At 47.7% G+C, this 16,869-nt stretch overlaps 4 protein-coding genes across 4 annotated transcripts; 1 reads left to right on the plus strand and 3 right to left on the minus strand.

Moving 5' to 3' along the window:
- Positions 1-788: 788 nt before the first annotated feature.
- Positions 789-4,242, minus strand: RhiXN_09070 (uncharacterized protein; the record flags this gene model as incomplete). Its single annotated transcript, XM_043328886.1, has 21 exons — positions 789-938; positions 993-1,161; positions 1,239-1,264; positions 1,318-1,328; positions 1,384-1,455; positions 1,518-1,575; positions 1,633-1,704; positions 1,756-1,826; positions 1,884-1,992; positions 2,057-2,091; positions 2,136-2,147; positions 2,210-2,242; positions 2,294-2,375; positions 2,437-2,461; positions 2,519-2,611; positions 3,102-3,259; positions 3,313-3,642; positions 3,707-3,834; positions 3,888-4,042; positions 4,116-4,163; positions 4,211-4,242. The coding sequence occupies 21 exons, from the start codon at positions 4,240-4,242 to the stop codon at positions 789-791; spliced, it is 1,869 nt and encodes a 622-aa protein (XP_043180332.1).
- Positions 4,243-4,626: 384 nt separating this feature from the next.
- On the minus strand, positions 4,627-5,367 carry RhiXN_09071 (hAT family dimerization protein; the record flags this gene model as incomplete). Its single annotated transcript, XM_043328887.1, has 3 exons — positions 4,627-4,923; positions 4,977-5,142; positions 5,198-5,367. 3 exons carry the CDS (start codon positions 5,365-5,367, stop codon positions 4,627-4,629), a joined length of 633 nt encoding a protein of 210 aa, XP_043180333.1.
- A 514-nt stretch (positions 5,368-5,881) lies between these two features.
- Positions 5,882-15,196, minus strand: RhiXN_09072 (proline-rich protein Rad9 protein; the record flags this gene model as incomplete). Its single annotated transcript, XM_043328888.1, has 30 exons — positions 5,882-6,092; positions 6,152-6,285; positions 6,349-6,513; positions 6,571-6,713; positions 6,767-6,944; positions 6,994-7,129; positions 7,181-7,259; positions 7,312-7,473; positions 7,539-7,664; positions 7,711-7,842; positions 7,892-7,985; positions 8,040-8,189; positions 8,246-8,356; positions 8,413-8,523; positions 8,576-8,767; positions 8,818-8,955; positions 9,008-9,154; positions 9,202-9,400; positions 9,456-9,655; positions 9,707-9,811; positions 9,861-10,010; positions 10,066-10,213; positions 10,266-10,342; positions 10,395-10,584; positions 10,649-11,075; positions 11,129-11,228; positions 11,287-12,519; positions 12,569-14,855; positions 14,907-15,014; positions 15,066-15,196. 30 exons carry the CDS (start codon positions 15,194-15,196, stop codon positions 5,882-5,884), a joined length of 7,764 nt encoding a protein of 2,587 aa, XP_043180334.1.
- Positions 15,197-15,263: 67 nt separating this feature from the next.
- RhiXN_09073 (SCA7, zinc-binding domain protein) lies at positions 15,264-16,498 on the plus strand (the record flags this gene model as incomplete). The annotated part of the gene is made up of 5 exons (XM_043328889.1): positions 15,264-15,363; positions 15,422-15,580; positions 15,640-15,690; positions 15,742-16,239; positions 16,272-16,498. The coding sequence occupies 5 exons, from the start codon at positions 15,264-15,266 to the stop codon at positions 16,496-16,498; spliced, it is 1,035 nt and encodes a 344-aa protein (XP_043180335.1).
- Positions 16,499-16,869: the final 371 nt, after the last annotated feature.

Here is a 16,869-nt window from a genome sequence, read left to right on the forward strand (position 1 = left end):
CGAATACTTACCCTACTACGCCACTAAGTGGATTTTTATGGCTCAATTAGCTAGACAGGCATAAAAAAAGATTGAATGGTGAATTGATTCATGCATAGTTAGGAACAGATTTAAACAAGGAGAATACAGTGGCCAATCATGGTTACGTGGGTAGAAGAAGCCGTCCATCTCTATCAGAGACTCCTCGACCAAACCCACCAGGTCTGGGGGTCAGGAGCACGCGGGAGCGTTATGGTGACGCTCCCCAGGCTCCCTCGACCTTACTTAGTTTGGCACTATAAACTGTGTGAAAGCTACCTCAGATAGCATAAGTTTCAACTGACTAAGCTCCCCGAGCCTGGGGAGCGTCACTATGGCGATCCAGCATGCTCCCGAACCCTGGCGGTCTCGAGCCACTCCTACCGCAAGGCTATATGCATGGTACATGAAACCACTGACAACAGAATTAGAATTGGAACGTTGATTTCGAGTAGCTCAGGACTTCCAAGTAGATTATTTTGCTTATACGAACATCAGATTTATAGAGATACAGCGCGCGAATATATACCCAGAACAACTACGGAATCGTCCTTGGAGAAAACGAAATATAGCGATAGAAACAGAAGCATGAGAGGGTCCAAATTCTGAACATATAGAAAGGAAGAGCCAAGGACGCGAAAAAGAAGAACACGAAATAAGAAAAAAATGAAGTGGTGTGGTGTGGTGTGGTGTAGAGTGGATTGTGAAGAATTTACTGGGCTACAAACCGAAAATATACGGATAACCTCAGTTCGTGGATATACTTCTGCTTAGAACTTATGCTCGACATCTGAGCTAAGAGGTCGGTCCCCTCCATGCTTGATTTCATGCACGGAATAGCCACCTTGTTCAATATCTTTCAACCCCCGTACTTGAGATTTGGAGGAGTCCTCCATTTCAAAACTCCCCTCCTCATACTCCTTTTATAATTGTGGGAATTAACAAATGTCACGAAAATCGGTTGGAAGTCTTACCACTGTTCGTGAGACTTCAAGTTCGCGAGGAACTTCCGCCTGATGCTCGTGACTTCGCGGCATTTTGATAGACATCGGGATTGAAATGCCTCCGGTCGTGTTCTTGCTGCCTTGCATGCTGTCATCCCCCCAGCCACCACGTGCATTGAGAGTTGACAAGAGCGAGTTGCTATATAATTTGGCTACGACATAGTTAGTGGCCCAGAAACACAAATATGTGTAGATATGCATAACGCTCATACTCACGCAGTGGAAGATTGAATAAGAGGTGTCTACAGTTATTGATTTAGTTTCTGCTTTTACTGATAGTTGAATTCAGGCTTACAATGGGTTTGGCTGCCGCAGGTTCAACCCGTCAGATTTTGTCAAGGAACCCAATTCAGAAAGGTACTCACTACGGCCAGGTACATAATTAGGTCAACCAACGCCCATAGTGTCGTGATTAATCCGGTTTGTACGGTGACTTGACAAAAATCATTAGAAACAAGTACTAAGATTCTAAAAGGAAAACGAAACGGCACATACGCCTGATCAACCGAGCGATAAGATCTTCTGTCTTAGAGAATCCAGTTCGATGGGTGTGCTACAAGAGCCGCAATTACTTAGATATACTTTGTCGGAAACGCGTAGCCCCACTTACTAAATACCAAGTCAGAACGATGGTGATCATAACATCCGCTATTGCAGATGTCACTAGCCATAACGATATTTGCTATCGATTTTCTAAGTACCCTAACCAACACAAACGACACAATCGGCCTACCGCTTTCAGCTCGCCAAATCTAGTGAAATCTATAACCTGCCATGCTCCGACAGTTGTTGCAGCTCCCGCCGCTGCGTTCAGCTAGCTTTAGCATACGCAGACAATCTAACTTCATATATGCTACCCACCGAATTGTACGAGGAGGACTAGTGCGATCGCCCAGCTAACCCATTTAGAGCCAGTAAGGCGATTGATGCGCCAGGCGAAGAATCCCTGTGTTGTCGCGGCGATGGTGACCTATAATTTGGGTTTCAACATATGAACTAAATAGTGCTTGATATAATGAGTCGCCTCGACTAACCGTCATCAAGGGCGCTGTGTAGATAGCGGGTTGCACTAAGCGCCACAGGTATTTTAATTTAGATTAGATGGTCGCTTACCCATATGGAAAACTGAAAACGCCGGACGCGTTAGCTTCATGTACCGTCAATTGAGTTCGATCGACATCACTTACACCAGTGAGAATGCAGCTGAGCGGGGAAGTCGCCTATTCAACGTCAAGTACTCATAAGGTACCCATCTGGACAACCAAACTAACCGAATAATGTGATGCTATAACGGTAGACAAATCCCATATCGAAGATGGAATTCAGCGTGTCGAGCAGCATGATCCAGGCAACCTATGATTATTTCCGCAGATTGGGCATTAGAACGTGACAGCTAACTTGGAGTCGAGCTCACTAGCAACTTAATCCAAGTCGCATCGCTAGACAAGCAAAGTAAGGATCAGTTGTAACGAAAGAATCGTAATCGACCAACTCACCGTTTATATACACTGTAGTACAGAGTGACTTGGGTGACTAGTATTCCGTACAGCCAGACGTTGAGAAATGTGCCAATGAGGATGGCACCAAGACTGAGCCAAATTCAGAAAACCTTTATCCTATGGATCATCCACAACCAAGCATACCTAGTATCCAGTATAGCCATTGTTCAGTTCCTCACTGACAGTTATCAATTGCGTATAGAGGGAGAAGAGGTATGGCTTTTGGGAACCAGAGCTTGTAGCACCTTTAATACAAGTCTGTTGTATGTACTGACCGGGGATATGCAATTGGGCTACAGGCGTAAGGTGCCGGCGGCGCATACCGCTAACGGTATCGCGTGGCGGAGCCAATCAGACTCCGACACTCGGTCCAGCCTGGAACGTTCGCAGTCGTCAGCACTCAGGGATCGATGTGATCTGCAAGGTCAGGACCCGAGGGGGTTGTATTCTCTCGTGAATATTTGAATGTAGCCCCTGAGCTGTCAAGCCAAACTTCTTATTTCTGTACAAATATAATTACACACGAGCGATAATTGAAAACGGGATATCGGTTCCGTGTCCCCATCGTAATAATGCTTACGGGTGTGCCTTCCCGGGAGACTCAGGAGTTGCGGTTTGCTTGGTCTCTGCAGCAATTCGCTTCGCCTCTTCGTGAATATCTAGCACTTGTTTCGAAGTGCTCGAGTAAAACGCAAACACTTTCTGTCCCAATGGGGAGTTGATTGCCCTCTCGTAGTACTGTTATTGTGGTCAGTAGAGCATATCGGTAAGGCGTTATTTTTAGAACATACACTTGACGCTTGTTTCGAGTACCCCTTCTCTTCATCCATTGCTTTCGCTCGATCTCGAATCCCCGCCACCGTCTCCTGTGCTTTGCCACTGACAGTAGGATGGCGTGCGATCCCTGCGGCTGCACCTGTCTCTGATGTCTCACCGGCGGTTCCCTTCTCCTGTTCTCCAGCAGGAGTCTCTTTATGGCCAAAGAGCTTTTCTCCCAATGTCCGATCAAACGAACGGAGATAATTCAGGAACCTCTGCGAAATTCCCTGTTTCTGATCCAAGTCGATTGCCTTTTGGAGAATATTATCGGAGAGTGTGTACCCCTTGGCAAGGTACTCCGCCTGTCATGTTACATTCCATTAGACTTTTTGCAAAAATGGAGATGTAGGTATGATAGAAACGTACGGCGATCGCCGCACGTGGCTTGTCAGTTTGTTGGATGGGCGTCGTTTCGTCATGATGTTCTTGGTGGGGAAGGTCCTCGTACTCAACGTCAGACGTAACGGAGATAGTAGAGCCGTCCAGGGTACCGCCTTGATGTAATCTGTGTCAACTTTGGCCATAATTCGAGCTAGAGATGGCTTACCGTTTAGCATTAAAGCGGTTTTAGCGGCATTTGGACTTTCAAAATGGACTGTAGCCGCATGTGCCTTGGAGTCAAAGTCAATCGACGTAATCCTAAAGTTGTCAGGCGGCGATCCGTGATCAATATCAGAAACCGGGAGCAAATGGAGCAATTTACTTTCCACAAAAGCTATTTTGTGAAGCAAGCGATTAGCAACATATATTGTCTAGAATGCCTCAAACAGCTCACGTGAAGAAATCAGATAGATTCTTCTCTGTCGTGGTTTCTGCGAGATTGCTGTATCTGTGGTGAGTATGTATTGATGCTCATATCCAAACACCTACGCAACGTGAACCGAATGTGTAGTGGTGGTCATGATGTAGTTGAATATAGGGGTTTGTATGTGGTGCAAAGTAGAGATCACTGATATCGCTGTGGTGTTTATAGGCCCACGCGATGAACGGTGCGTCACAGCTTTTGTGGGGTGACGTCATCTCCGCTTAACTCCCGTGACAGTGGGTCCTGTGTAGTGTTGCGTATGAGCCGAGTTGAGCCGAGCCGAGCCAACTTGCTTGTGCTAGAGTAAGCAGGCTCGTGGTTACTCGGTGTGATGATTAAGCGATTTGTGCCCTGGCTCGTGTGATGGGCCCATTCCGTCGGGTTATACATATATTCAGCCTGGTTCGGTACAGTGCATGTACGGTACATGAAATGATAATGAGGTTTAAGTTAGTATGTACATGGAATCAATAACTTCCGACTACTCTTCATCCTCGCAAGTCACGCTCTCAAACAGATGAGAGACAAAATCGAGACCATCGGGCTCGATCTCAATCCCAGTCTCTGTAACACCGTCCAGATGGTCTCTGCGGCGCCGACGCAACGTGTGCTTCAAAACTTGCAGATATTCGACGTTCGAAGCAGAGAGGCGAGTTCTCTGAGCAGTTACAGTCAACTTGCTCGACAAGAATACTTGTTCAGATAATACAGACGAGGCTTGCGCAGGGAGGACGTTCATCGCCATCTGGTACAGTATTGGGTATGTATACTGATGATTCTGCCAATAAATAATAAGCACTACAGCAATGATTTGAAGAGTCTAGTACTTACAATCCAGTACTCTACCAGGTCCAAGCTACCCATCGTCTCTTGGCCAACGAAGGGCTCGTCAAGGTAGCACTGGTACTCTTCCTGCACGATTTGTTGGTTGCGCTTTTCAACCTTGAAGGGGCTTGGCCCATTGTCCCAGCTGACCGTCTCTGATGTACTAGAAGTTCTGCCGGGTTTCAGGCATATATACATCAAAATTAGTCCTATTGAACTGTACTTACAAGGACAGAGGCCGCGGGCCTGGGCTGGATGCATCGGATGCACGGCGCAGATTTACGCCTGCAGTAACGACTCGCAGATATCCGGAGCTCTGGGCTCGGGCAGCTTGACAAGCCAATAATGTTGAACGTGCAACAGGCGGCGGCGGCCGATCTCGTTGAATTTGCAGCATCTAAGACAAAAAAGATGATTAAGTACTAATAGTATATTTAATTCAACGACACCAACCGTTCCCCAAACTCAATTCTTGGAGACAGAGCAAAAAAAATGGCGCATTTATTCCTTTCCTTAGCTATATCCGCACTCAAACAAACTCCGTACAACTACACCTGTCGGCAAGTGTTTACTCATGCCGATACTGTCTATCTATGGCATACATCAGGTAAGCAAAAGACCGAGCCAGACCCTCAATCATCACACAGTTGCCCTGAATCGACCCCACCTGATCCCAGCTCGTGAACCTTATTCCGCGAGGCGAGCCGAGTGCAAATCGCCCACGCTCGGCCTCAGACGCAACACTAAGTCCTGTGGTTCCTGACTGTATGCACTGCATTCGAATTTGCGGACTGCGGGCAAGTACACAGCGAAACTTCAATGAAATAGATACATGAAATGACACAGGTTGAGTCTAATAAACACTCCACGAAACCGAGTTTGAAAAATAAGATACGTCCCCTAATCCCGAATTAATCACCAAAGTCATCTGGCTCAGCTGTCACACCATCCTCAGCCCACAACTCCAAGAGCTGGTCCTCTTGTATGGAGACATCCCCAGTTGTCTTCCCAATACGCGTCGCAAATGTTACTCTCTCCCAAGAGATAGGCCTACCATGGCGGGCCGACGCCGGTTTGTCCCCAGCGGCTGTCTTTTTTCCAGGGACAAAGCGGGAGGCTTTCCTGTCAAGCGTAAAAGCTTCCGTCAGCGACATTACTATCATCATTGCTACAATACTTACTCCTCAGTGATTCCGTACAGATGCTTGAGATGAGCCTTGAGTACCAATACAATCGAAATGACCGTTGCTACTCGAGCACGGGACAAGCTATCGATAGTCGCGGATGTTTCGGTAGGTTGGTCTACTTCCATAACCTTGATTCGGATCAGACATACTGGTTCACATTTAAAGTATAGAACCACAACGGAAGCACTTACAGTTTCCTTGTCCCGTCGCTCTTGATGCAAAATCTCCACAATGTGCATTCCCGCCACCGATAACACATGAGTAAGGTGTCGGATAACTGTCAACACCTCTTCTTGCGCCTTGTAATCAAATGCAGACATGTTTTCGGCGATATACCGCACGAGGTCGAGTTGATCCTGAAGCATTGAGTTGATTAGAACACGAAGGATTTGCATTCTGAAACATGATTTTACCTGGGCACATGAGAGGACGGCTACGTCCACATCAAACACTCTTAAAAAAGACTTTAGGAAGTCTAGTTTACTTTGCCTCTTTTCTCGTACGAGTGAATACCATCGGTGGAGAAGTGCCGTTGGACTCGGAGCAAGGCGATATCCTGATTTAAATATAGTTAGATCGAAGTGAAATAGATGATTGATGGGCTAGCACCTTTCCAAGTTCCAGGATGTAGTTGTTTCTGGTACTCGAGCGACTTTCCGACTGATTCTAAGTAGCGAGAATTGAGCAGCGAGGCATGTTTGTTGTGTAGCAGCGTATGGAGGCTAGATGCTCGTGAGCTAAGGGAGTTGTCATGACTGGTTTCTAACGCCACAATGATCGGGAAGCACTATGGAAAATAATTAAGCTTAGGAGTTGACAAAGCTTGTAGTACTTACCTGAAGAGGGTGGGCTAACCCTTGCCTTACAGTGAAACTCAAAATGTCTGCCGCTGGTGCTTGAATGTGACGATTTGGCGACAGTGCCGAGGATAGGACCTGAGTAAGATATCGTTGAATAATAGCTGAGCTCACTCTGGGGGAAGGTGTGAGCTCTGTGCTTCAGTTTGCTCAAGCTTGAACGTACCCCGAGTCGGCGAACCCATCTGTATTCCCAATCAGTTCGTCCATGTCCACAGCACTCGCCTTCTTTGGTCTATTACTGGCTATTGGGTATTGTCAGTATTGACGGACACTCAATAAATGTGAGATACGCACCGGCGGCCTGTGTATGCTTTGAGGCTTCCGACAACAAAAATTCCTGCATAATCTTTAGTAATCTTGCCTGTGCTTCTTCTTGCGGCGAAGCAAAAACAGCGTCCATCATTTCTGCCGAATCTTCGCGAGTCATAAGACTGGGGTGGGCACGAAACAAGAATCCTATCGAGTATAACGTTTCAGTACTTCAGAGTAGACTGAATAGGGAGCGATGCTCTAATAATCACCAAAACATTGTAACAGTCGTCCCCTCAATTGCTGATCATTAAATCGCTTGTAGAGTTTATGAATCAGCCCATAAATGTACTCCGCGATCGGACCGTTGTCTATGGAGTCTATTGAATCTTTGGTGGCTACACAAAAGTGAGTTGGAGCTAATGAAAAGTCGATGAGACATACCTGATTGCTCCTGTCGGATTTTGTCGAAATCGGAGTGTTCTCCTAGCAATGACACAATAAAAGCCAATATAGTTAGTGTAGCCATATCTTGAGGAGAAGGCTGAGGCTTATTCAAAATTTGAACTAAACGGCCTGTGTGGATAATTAGCAAGATATACAAGAACCTAGCTGAATTTCTGACTATTGCATGACCGTAGGAGCGTAACTAGCCGTTGATAATCATGCGTAATGTGATGGACCACAGCGCATAAGCAAGCGACGGTCTCGGGCAATGCCTAAAATGTATGAGGTCAGTCCAGACACGATTTAGTTTGGAGAGTAGGGCCTACCGCTACACCAGCCATTCCTACTGGCTTGATCACCATCGGTTCTAATGTCTGTTGAAGCTCTGTGCCAAACTTGGAGGTCCCCGTAGGCATTCGAGGAATACAGGAACGGAAGATCTTGAGCAAGTAATCCGCAATAGCATGGTCGTCACCCTAACCAACTCTAAACTAAGCACTTTTTATACTAATAGTTCCAAGGAGCCACGAACCGTTGAACCATTCTTCAGGTATGGAAGTAGTACTACCGCTTTACGTGTTGACATTACAGTAGGATGTGCAGCAGTAAATACGTGCACAGTCCGAATACAATTGACAACACTCTGAAATAAAGAAGAATTAAAGAGTTGGTTCTTTAGTCACAAGTAGAGCGACTTACAAAGCCTGGAATCTCCTGGGCATCGACTAGGCTGTCGGTCAAAGCGTCGCATACATCAACGTATTGGCGGACGATTGCACTGGAGTCCCTGTCGTTCTTTCTGGAGATGATCTTTGGGTGCATCTAAGTTTACTTTGAACCACTGCGCAAATAATGGCATTACCTCGTGTAGCATATCCTCCAGTGGGGAATGTCGATCACGGAAATTGGCATTGACCCCCATAATTACGGAAATCTTGCCAGTCATAGATCTACTCGTAGATGTGCCTGTTTCCCGACTATTTACTCGCTTGCCTGAGTTAGATTCGGGGATATCACAGAACCACAGCTCCTCGATTGTACTTATCGCAAGATCCTACCGAAACAAGTTAAATTGCAGCCAATTGTGAATTTGCATAGGCGTACCTTGATACCATCATCTTCGTCAAATAGCCTCAGTACGAGTTTAGTGCATATATCCACGCGTCGTTGATGGTTGTCAGTCAAGCCATACAAGTTCTTGAGGAGCTTGATAACCCGCTTTCGGACGACCAGACCGGTGTCCTGCAAATTCCGTGTTTAGTCACATGTATGACACCTCGAGTACAATAAGTACCGCAATACGATTAGCAATCTGAGGGTAGTAATCGTCGACCAATTCAGGCGAAAGAACCAGGTATTTCCCGATCAGATCTATGGCTGCGTCGCGTACTTGCGGGGAACTATCCATCAAATGATTTTCAATGGCTCTGCGCACATTGGCCTATTGGGTGGTTAATCAGCATTCTCATAACCAAATGGTAGAAGGACTCGTGCCTGCTTCAGTATAGAGGAATCTTTTGTGACTATCAAGCCGAGAGATCGAAGGGCTTTAGTTCGCATAAACACTGCCGGAGCATCTAATGCGAGAATGATTGCACTTAAGATAGGTTCGAATGCATTGCGTAGGCTCTGAGTGCCACCAAATCGCTCTGCTAGGTCGTCGACACGTTTGATCTCCGCGTCGATACTAATCTCGCATTAATTCAATTAAACTCTGTGAAGTTCAATATCATTAGGCTTACCCCAAGTCAAACATATCCGTCGTATTCTCCTTCCAGACTGCTCGCAAGGCGGATTTGATCTTAGATGCAAGCTTCGGTAAATTGACATCGGACATATCCTCCAAGTTTTCACCCTCCGTCTTGGAAAGAATTGAATCGCATTGGCGTAGGCAAGATGCAAGTTCTTGCGCCCATGTAGCGGCAGTCAACTCACGGGCACTCTAAACCAATGCTAAGCTCAAATAATACAGAGTAATCATGAATGTGCTTACATCGTATGCCTGATCATCCGAGGAACGTTTTGTCAGGTGGGCATACACATCTGAATGAGCAAGGATTAGATCATCTAATGCTTTCAGATCGCAATTAGCCACGATCTAAGAGGTAGTTCAACTGATGTGTCAAAGAAAAAGTCAAATTAGCTACCTCTTCCAAAGGTTTTACGACTGTCTCAAAGGGTAGCTGCATGGTCAAATGCGTCTCTCGTAATCGGGTTGCAATTTCACCCAAGTGGTCCAGCGCCATATTTTTGGCTGCGGTATCCGACGAAGACTTTACATCTTCGAGAGAAGATAGCTATGGGTAATAAATTAGTCTCTAATAGGCATCGTGTAGAATCTGATATAAATACCATGAACTTGCAGACAATACTCATGAGTAAATTGGCCGCCGGCCATTCGGGCCAGTTTAGCACAACCAGAATATCCTGAATCAAGTTGTCGAATATACTACGGTATTCAGCTTCGTTCGTCGACTTCGTATTTTTATTCTTGCCAGATCTACATAACACTTAGCGCTATTTCCTGGGGGGGGGGGGGTTCGCCCACTGACCGTTGCGTCAAGAATAGGACGATTGTCCTGGCTGTTTTGGTTGCCGATTCGAGTCCATTCAAATATAGATGTATTTCCTAATCCGAATGCTGTCAGTAAGACGTATCTGTGTCTTTGGAGTCACCTTACTTCACGGTCATGTTCATCCAGTAGAGGTACCTTGCCGCCTTCAACAAAAGTGGTCGTTTTGGCATCGGCGATAGCTTCACGCCGCTTTCTCGCCAATTTTTGAGCATGTATGCGCACGTCGTGTGCAGAGGTCTGTACTAGTTGGAAGAGTAGTGCTGACACAACGTGAATTGTTGCCCCATCCCGCAACCTTAGTAAAAGGTACATAAACATATCTAACTGTATTTCATCCATAAAACAATTGAGTAACTCACTTGAATTGCCCAGCCTTAAGCTTCATGTCAGGTAACTTGATTAAGGAGCCGAGAATTTCCTCCACGATCCAGGGTCGCTGAGATTCGTATGCAGCGAAAAGTGCACGAACGAGCCCGAGTGCTGTGAGACGTAAGCCGCGCATAGAGGTAGGACCCCCAAGGACATCAAGAACTTGAATGCGATTGCCATTCTTCTTGTCGGCTTTCGAGGCTCTTTCAGAAACCACTTCTACAACGAAAAATGGCCCGATCCCAATAAAGACAGCCTGTATGACCATCGTTTCGGAAATACCGTGATTGGCCAACGCCGTAATACGTGGTAGCACGGCGTTGAGGGTTTGGAATATATCTCCAAGTAATTTTCGATGCTGAACAGCGAGGTCAGAAGTACCTTGCGCAACGTATAACAAGAGGGGGGGACTGTGGCCTTATATAACAGAGACTTAGATTCTCGTTCAGAGTTATGTATTTCGAGCTTACCGTGCACATCGCTCGAGGTCTCAACGTACGGATAGATAATACTGGATAGCTGGGATTTGACCAGGCTAAGACAGCTATTGATCAGATCTTCGGAATATAACTATCCCAATCAAATGGTTGTTAGAGGGCCCACGTATGTAAGACAACATCGTCCTCACCTGTTTTGGCAACTTCTCAGTACTTAGGAATGCGAGCACACAATCCGCTGCAATAACAGCCTCTTTCGCGACCTCTAATGCTCTGCCCAGTCTTTCAAAATCTCCTTCAGTCAACTCGACATCCTCCTTGCACTCCTCTATCTCCGTGTCTTCTTCTGCGCTACCTTTGGCCTTCTTCTTGCCCTTGGCCTTAGGTTTGACGGCGCTACCAGGGGCCGTAGTTCCAATAGACGAATTAAATGGGTCCATATCTTCACCCTTGACAATGCTACGCCCGAGAAGCTTCAAAATACGAGTCAGGTTAGTAGAATCCACGTCGCTTAATCGGGTACCACGGCGTCCAGCCAATTGCGTTAATCTTGCCATCACGCTAGGAGCAAGAAGCGGGGCATGCCAGTCGCTCGTCTTAGTGGAGAACCAATCGTTCGTATTCCCGCTTTCGGCAGCAATTTCAGGATCAAGTGCGTCCTCCGCTTCAATAATATCATCGATCAAAGAGCGCAGCTTTTCGATATGAGGATCCCGTTTCTGTGCACTCGTGCCTATGTGCGAGTGCTCAGGCGATAAGCCATTGGCAGGCTTTCGAAGCGGCAATTCGACAACCAACTTCATTTTACTAGTGCCTGGGGTCCGCATAGTAGCATCATATGTACGACCCAAAGCACCAGGCGTTTGCGGAGGTTGAATTGACATAGACATCATACGCTTCATAGTCTTGGAGCCAACGTCTACGTTCGGGTCACGCTTGCGCTTCATCGGCGAAAGAGACAGCGAATCTGGACTGGACGCGTCCAGCCGTTTAGGAGTATCCGTGGTGGCATCCCTTATAGGTTCACGCCATTGCTTATCCTTGCGCGGAGTAATAAAAGATGAACGTTGGGTGAGTTCGACAACGGGAGATAATCGCGGCCGGGTAGATGATGCATTTGAAGCGGATGGGGTTCTAACTGGAGGGGTTGGGCGCCGGGCTCCTGTTGTTTCCTGTATTGGGGCTATCGGAGCTGTCGAATTTGGCTTTGGTTGGCTAGCACTGGTGCTCGCGCCAGCCGATAAAAATGCATCGAAATGAGCCGCAGAATCCTCGGCACTATGTTTATGTAGAGTTTGATTGCGTGCGGGCTGGGGACGAGTAATGGTATGCTGGAAGGTAACCTGCGGAATTCCTGTGACCTGTGAGCGCTCTGATGGAGGTTGAGGAGTGGACTGCTGAGATCGCAATGGAAGCTGCTGTAACTACCACCGCGTTATATATTGTTTATTCACAAGATGAATCTCAACTCACCTGAGTAGCGTATCCGATAACCCCCTGTCCACTCGCTTGTTCCGGAACACTCCCGCTGTGTAGTCTGGCACGATCCTTTGCCAGAGGTTCATACGGAGGTGGTGGCGTATTGGGGTGACTGGTAGTTGTTTCCTGGATTATAACCTGGAGTTCGTTTGTGGCCCCGGTTTCGGGCAGTCGTGCGGTTGCGTTGGCGTCCTCCATTGAACAGTCACCGCTGGCCTCGGTATAGCTGGGCTCTGCTGTGCCGGGTGTCTCTTGGGCAGTGTCGGAAGAGATATTACTGTTTGGCCCGCCTGGAATGGGATCTGGAACACTTCTGAGTTGCTGAATCTCTCCATATACTGGACTAAAGCTTGGGGTCCTGATAACCTGACGACCTGACGCATTAGATGACTGGCGCACAGGGGGGCGGTAAGCACCCTGTTGCTGTCGAGGGTGTGGCTGAGGCAATTGAGTAGGCTGAGGTATGGATAGGATCCGTTGGGGACCACCTTGCAATACCCGGGGAGGACCATTATAAAGGGGCCGCCCGACACCCCTTCCTCGAAGGGGTCGTCCTGCAAGCGGTGCATAGACATCCCGATGGTAAGTCTGTGTTTGTGTAGAAAGTCCAGTTGGCTGGGCTGTCTGCATTTCAGCTTGCGAAGATTGCGACGTTTGAACTCCGGGTTGTTGTTCAGGCGCAACGTTATTTGTTTGCTGCACCGGAATCGTGTGAGCTGGAGGATGTTCTGACACTGGTTTGACGTGACTTCGCGCATGTGCCTCAGAATAGCGATATGAAGAGTAAGGCTGAGTATGAGGGCCATCAGAATTTTGAGCAGAATGGCTAGCATTATTTTGTATATGAGGTTGAGCAGCATAAGTACCCTCAGATAATTGCTCATCTGGCACTTGCGACGTGGATAACGATTGAACGGGCTGGCCCTGCGATGCCGTGTAATGAGTAGCCGAGTCAGGCTGTTCTGGTCTCTGGTGAGAGTGATGGGTGAACGAGCCAGGACTGTGATTATGGGTGTCAAGCTCAGACGAATTGGTGCCCCAGCGTCCCTCCGGTTGACGACGTGTACCATGCGCCTGGCGATTTCCAACATGGTGATTATCCGAATGCATATCTTGTTTGACTTGATTCGAGTGCGGGGCCTGTAGTTGGTTATGGTATTCATACTGCTCCTGATAATGCCGCTTCCCTGATTGAGAGCGAGGAGCATATCCATAAACTGTCTGCACTCTCGTATCATTGGACGAACCTGCTTCCTCAGAGTGACCGCGTCCCGGGTTCGTATTGGTTTGAAACGCAGTTTGCTGTTGACTAAGAGAGTTGCGCTGCAAGGGTTGAGAAGAATAAGGCTGTTGTGTAATTGGAATCTGCGAACTGCTCGAGGGAGGCTTCTGGCTGGTGGTAGGATTACCTTGCGCGTCGGCTGAATACAGATACCGACCATCGGCAGAGTATACGGGACGAGCTCCTTCGGAATACACGGACCGAGAATTGGTTGAATATACAGCACGAGAGTCCGAGCTATGTCTCGGGAGCGTAGAAACCGATTGAGATAACCGAGGAGCAAACTGATGAGACGCAAGAGGTGCCAGAAAGGCCGAGGCGTATGAATCGGGCTGAGTCGTCCGTGATTGAGAAACAGAACTTGGCTGAGGCTGAGAAGGGTAAGAGGCAGTCGACGACTGAGGTTGAGAGTACGACGTAATCCCTTGATGATTATATGACATGATAGCACTCGATTGAGACGGATAGCTTGGGCGATTGACATACGTCGCTGCATCTGAAGTCGGGTATGAGGCTTGTCGGTGGCGTGGATTAGAACCGTGGTGGTTTTGATACTGTAGGCGGTTCACGTCGTGCCGCTCATTGGAGCCTGAAGAGACTGAACCCGTTGAAGACTGATCAATTCCATATTGCTGAGCAGAATAAGTCTGAGAATAAGGCTTTGAATTGGCCCGAGCATCCAAAGTAGATTGTTCCATCGATGGATGAGGCATAGCACGGATCTCTGAGGGGTATCCATGAGTTTGAGAGACCTGGTGAGAAGTTTGAGAAGATAATGTCTGATACTGAGAGGTCTGGCTTTGAACACTGAACCCCGGACGCGAGCCCTGTTGGTACCCGTACTGTTGTTGAATCGAGGTCGATTGACCATGGCCGTAGTTTCCTCCATGAGAGTACTGCGAGTAAGATTCTACTGGAGCAGTATATTGAGACTGACTCCACTGTGTTGGAGGAGCGTATCCGTGATAGGCGCTCTGTTGTACTTCCATTTCTAACGCACTAGAGCAAAGTCAGTTTTCGCTCGCCCTAATAACCGCAATATATGCGTACCGTGCCGCGTATTGCCTTACTTCAGGATCTGTTGATAGTGCTGCTGACCGTGCATCATAAACGAGGGGATCGAAGACACGCTGCTTAGGGTACTCAGATGGCGCGAAACTGGAGTGGCGGTGAGTTAAATTGGTAATTTTTCGGCAAAATCCATCCTACCATGAGCTGATGGTGTAGAAGATGCAAATGGGTATGCTGCCATTAGTGCTTGTGGATCTGGTGCAGACGCACTCGCCACCAACGGCGTGGCGCGACTTGGGTCCATCGTGGTCGACTGGAATTTCCCGCATGCACGTGACTTTTGGTATGTCACGTGGAAAGGGGCTCATCGCCACCATGTCCCGAGTCTCGACTACCATGCCACTTCGACTAAGGTCGCCTTCCGCATCAAGCGATGACGCCCCCTCACTTACATTTAACTGGGATAACGTCGGACGTCCACTCACTCCAGATTCAAGTAAGTACCCAAGATTATATGTACAGTATCGAGGACTAAACAACGCCACCCACTTCAGCCGTTTCCGACAATGCACCATCACCACCTGCCAATCTTTTGCCTATAGAAGACATGTATGTCTATGGAGCTGCACCTTTGATACAACCACCAGCTGGTATCGTTCGGTGTCGAGAGTGTGACAAACCCCTTCTGGCTACCGCGCTTGCAACCCACGCTGGTGAGTACACGTGCCTACGGCGTCTGTTTGTTGCTTTCTGATTTTGACATGCTCTCTAGTTAATTGTGCCGAAATCCGTGCTGGAGGAGATAAAACCAAGCTCAAAGAAGGTAAGCGTTTTCTCTTCTGCATTTCACCTTAGTTTCATTTTGGAACGCTAGATGGTTCCACAAGTAAGAAACGGAAGTCCGACGGTGACGAACCAGATGGACCCAAGAAGAAGAAGTCGAAGAAGAGGCTGCTAAATCGGGCAAAGGTGCTCGTATCAAAGGTAAGGCGTCTCACTTTACCATATCAACCGCTTTTTCCTACTAACCTTCACCCACGCTCAGGCCCGCTTAACCTTGACAAACACTGTGGGGTGATCAACAAGAATGGGATGCCCTGCGCACGTAATATTACCTGCAAAGTCCACGGGATGAACGCCAAGCGGGCTGTCCAAGGCCGTACTAAATCCTACGACCAACTCTTCATCGAACACAAACGAGCGACTGACCCTAACTATGTCGAACCAGTAAAACGCGAGACCAAGGCTGAGAAAAAGGCTAAGAAGGACCGCGAACGAGAACTTAAAAAGGCTGAGAAAGAGGCGGTTGCAGCGAAAAAACGAAAGCACCCGGGCGCACCTCACCAAGGTGGTGGTGGCGGTGGAATAAATGGTACGGAGCCTTGGGGGTCTCTGGTGGCGCAGGCGGGCAAGTTCGGGGAGCGTCCACCGACTATGAGAGTGGCTTAGACACCGACGTGGAAATGGATGTCCTCATTCGCAGTGTACGGGCCACTCGACCCGTACCGCTTGCCGATCGCGATAACGTAGGCAATTGGTTTATTGCACGCAACGAATGGCTACGAAGCACTCGAGATCTTCTTGGCGATGCATTGGGAGGGGCGGGATTTTCGGCTAGAAGAATTGGCTAGGTCCACTGACTGATTTCAGAGTCTGTTTGTGGCGACGGTAGCCAATACTGTATCACTTTCCCCTTGCCGGACATCTCAACATTCGCTCGTGTTTTTTATCGCTTGCTTCTTTTTCTTTTTTTGACTAATTCTGTTGTATAACTAGGATGTATCATATCTTTAACAAATATTATACCCAGGGCTTTCTTGCGTTTTTAACTACTGTACTAGTGAAAAGGACCTGCGAAGGTTACCAAATGAGGCCCTTTGTTCCATTTCCACAAGCATCGCTTTTGAATAACGAAATCACTACGGCACAACTGGCTTGCCCTGTGTGGCACTAGATACAAAAGCAGGATCCGGCCATCCACAGGAATTTGTTTTATAATAAC

The sequence above is a fragment of the Rhizoctonia solani genome, chromosome 5 (genome assembly GCF_016906535.1).
Source record: "Rhizoctonia solani chromosome 5, complete sequence".
In the NCBI taxonomy this organism is placed as follows: Eukaryota; Fungi; Basidiomycota; class Agaricomycetes; order Cantharellales; family Ceratobasidiaceae; genus Rhizoctonia; species Rhizoctonia solani.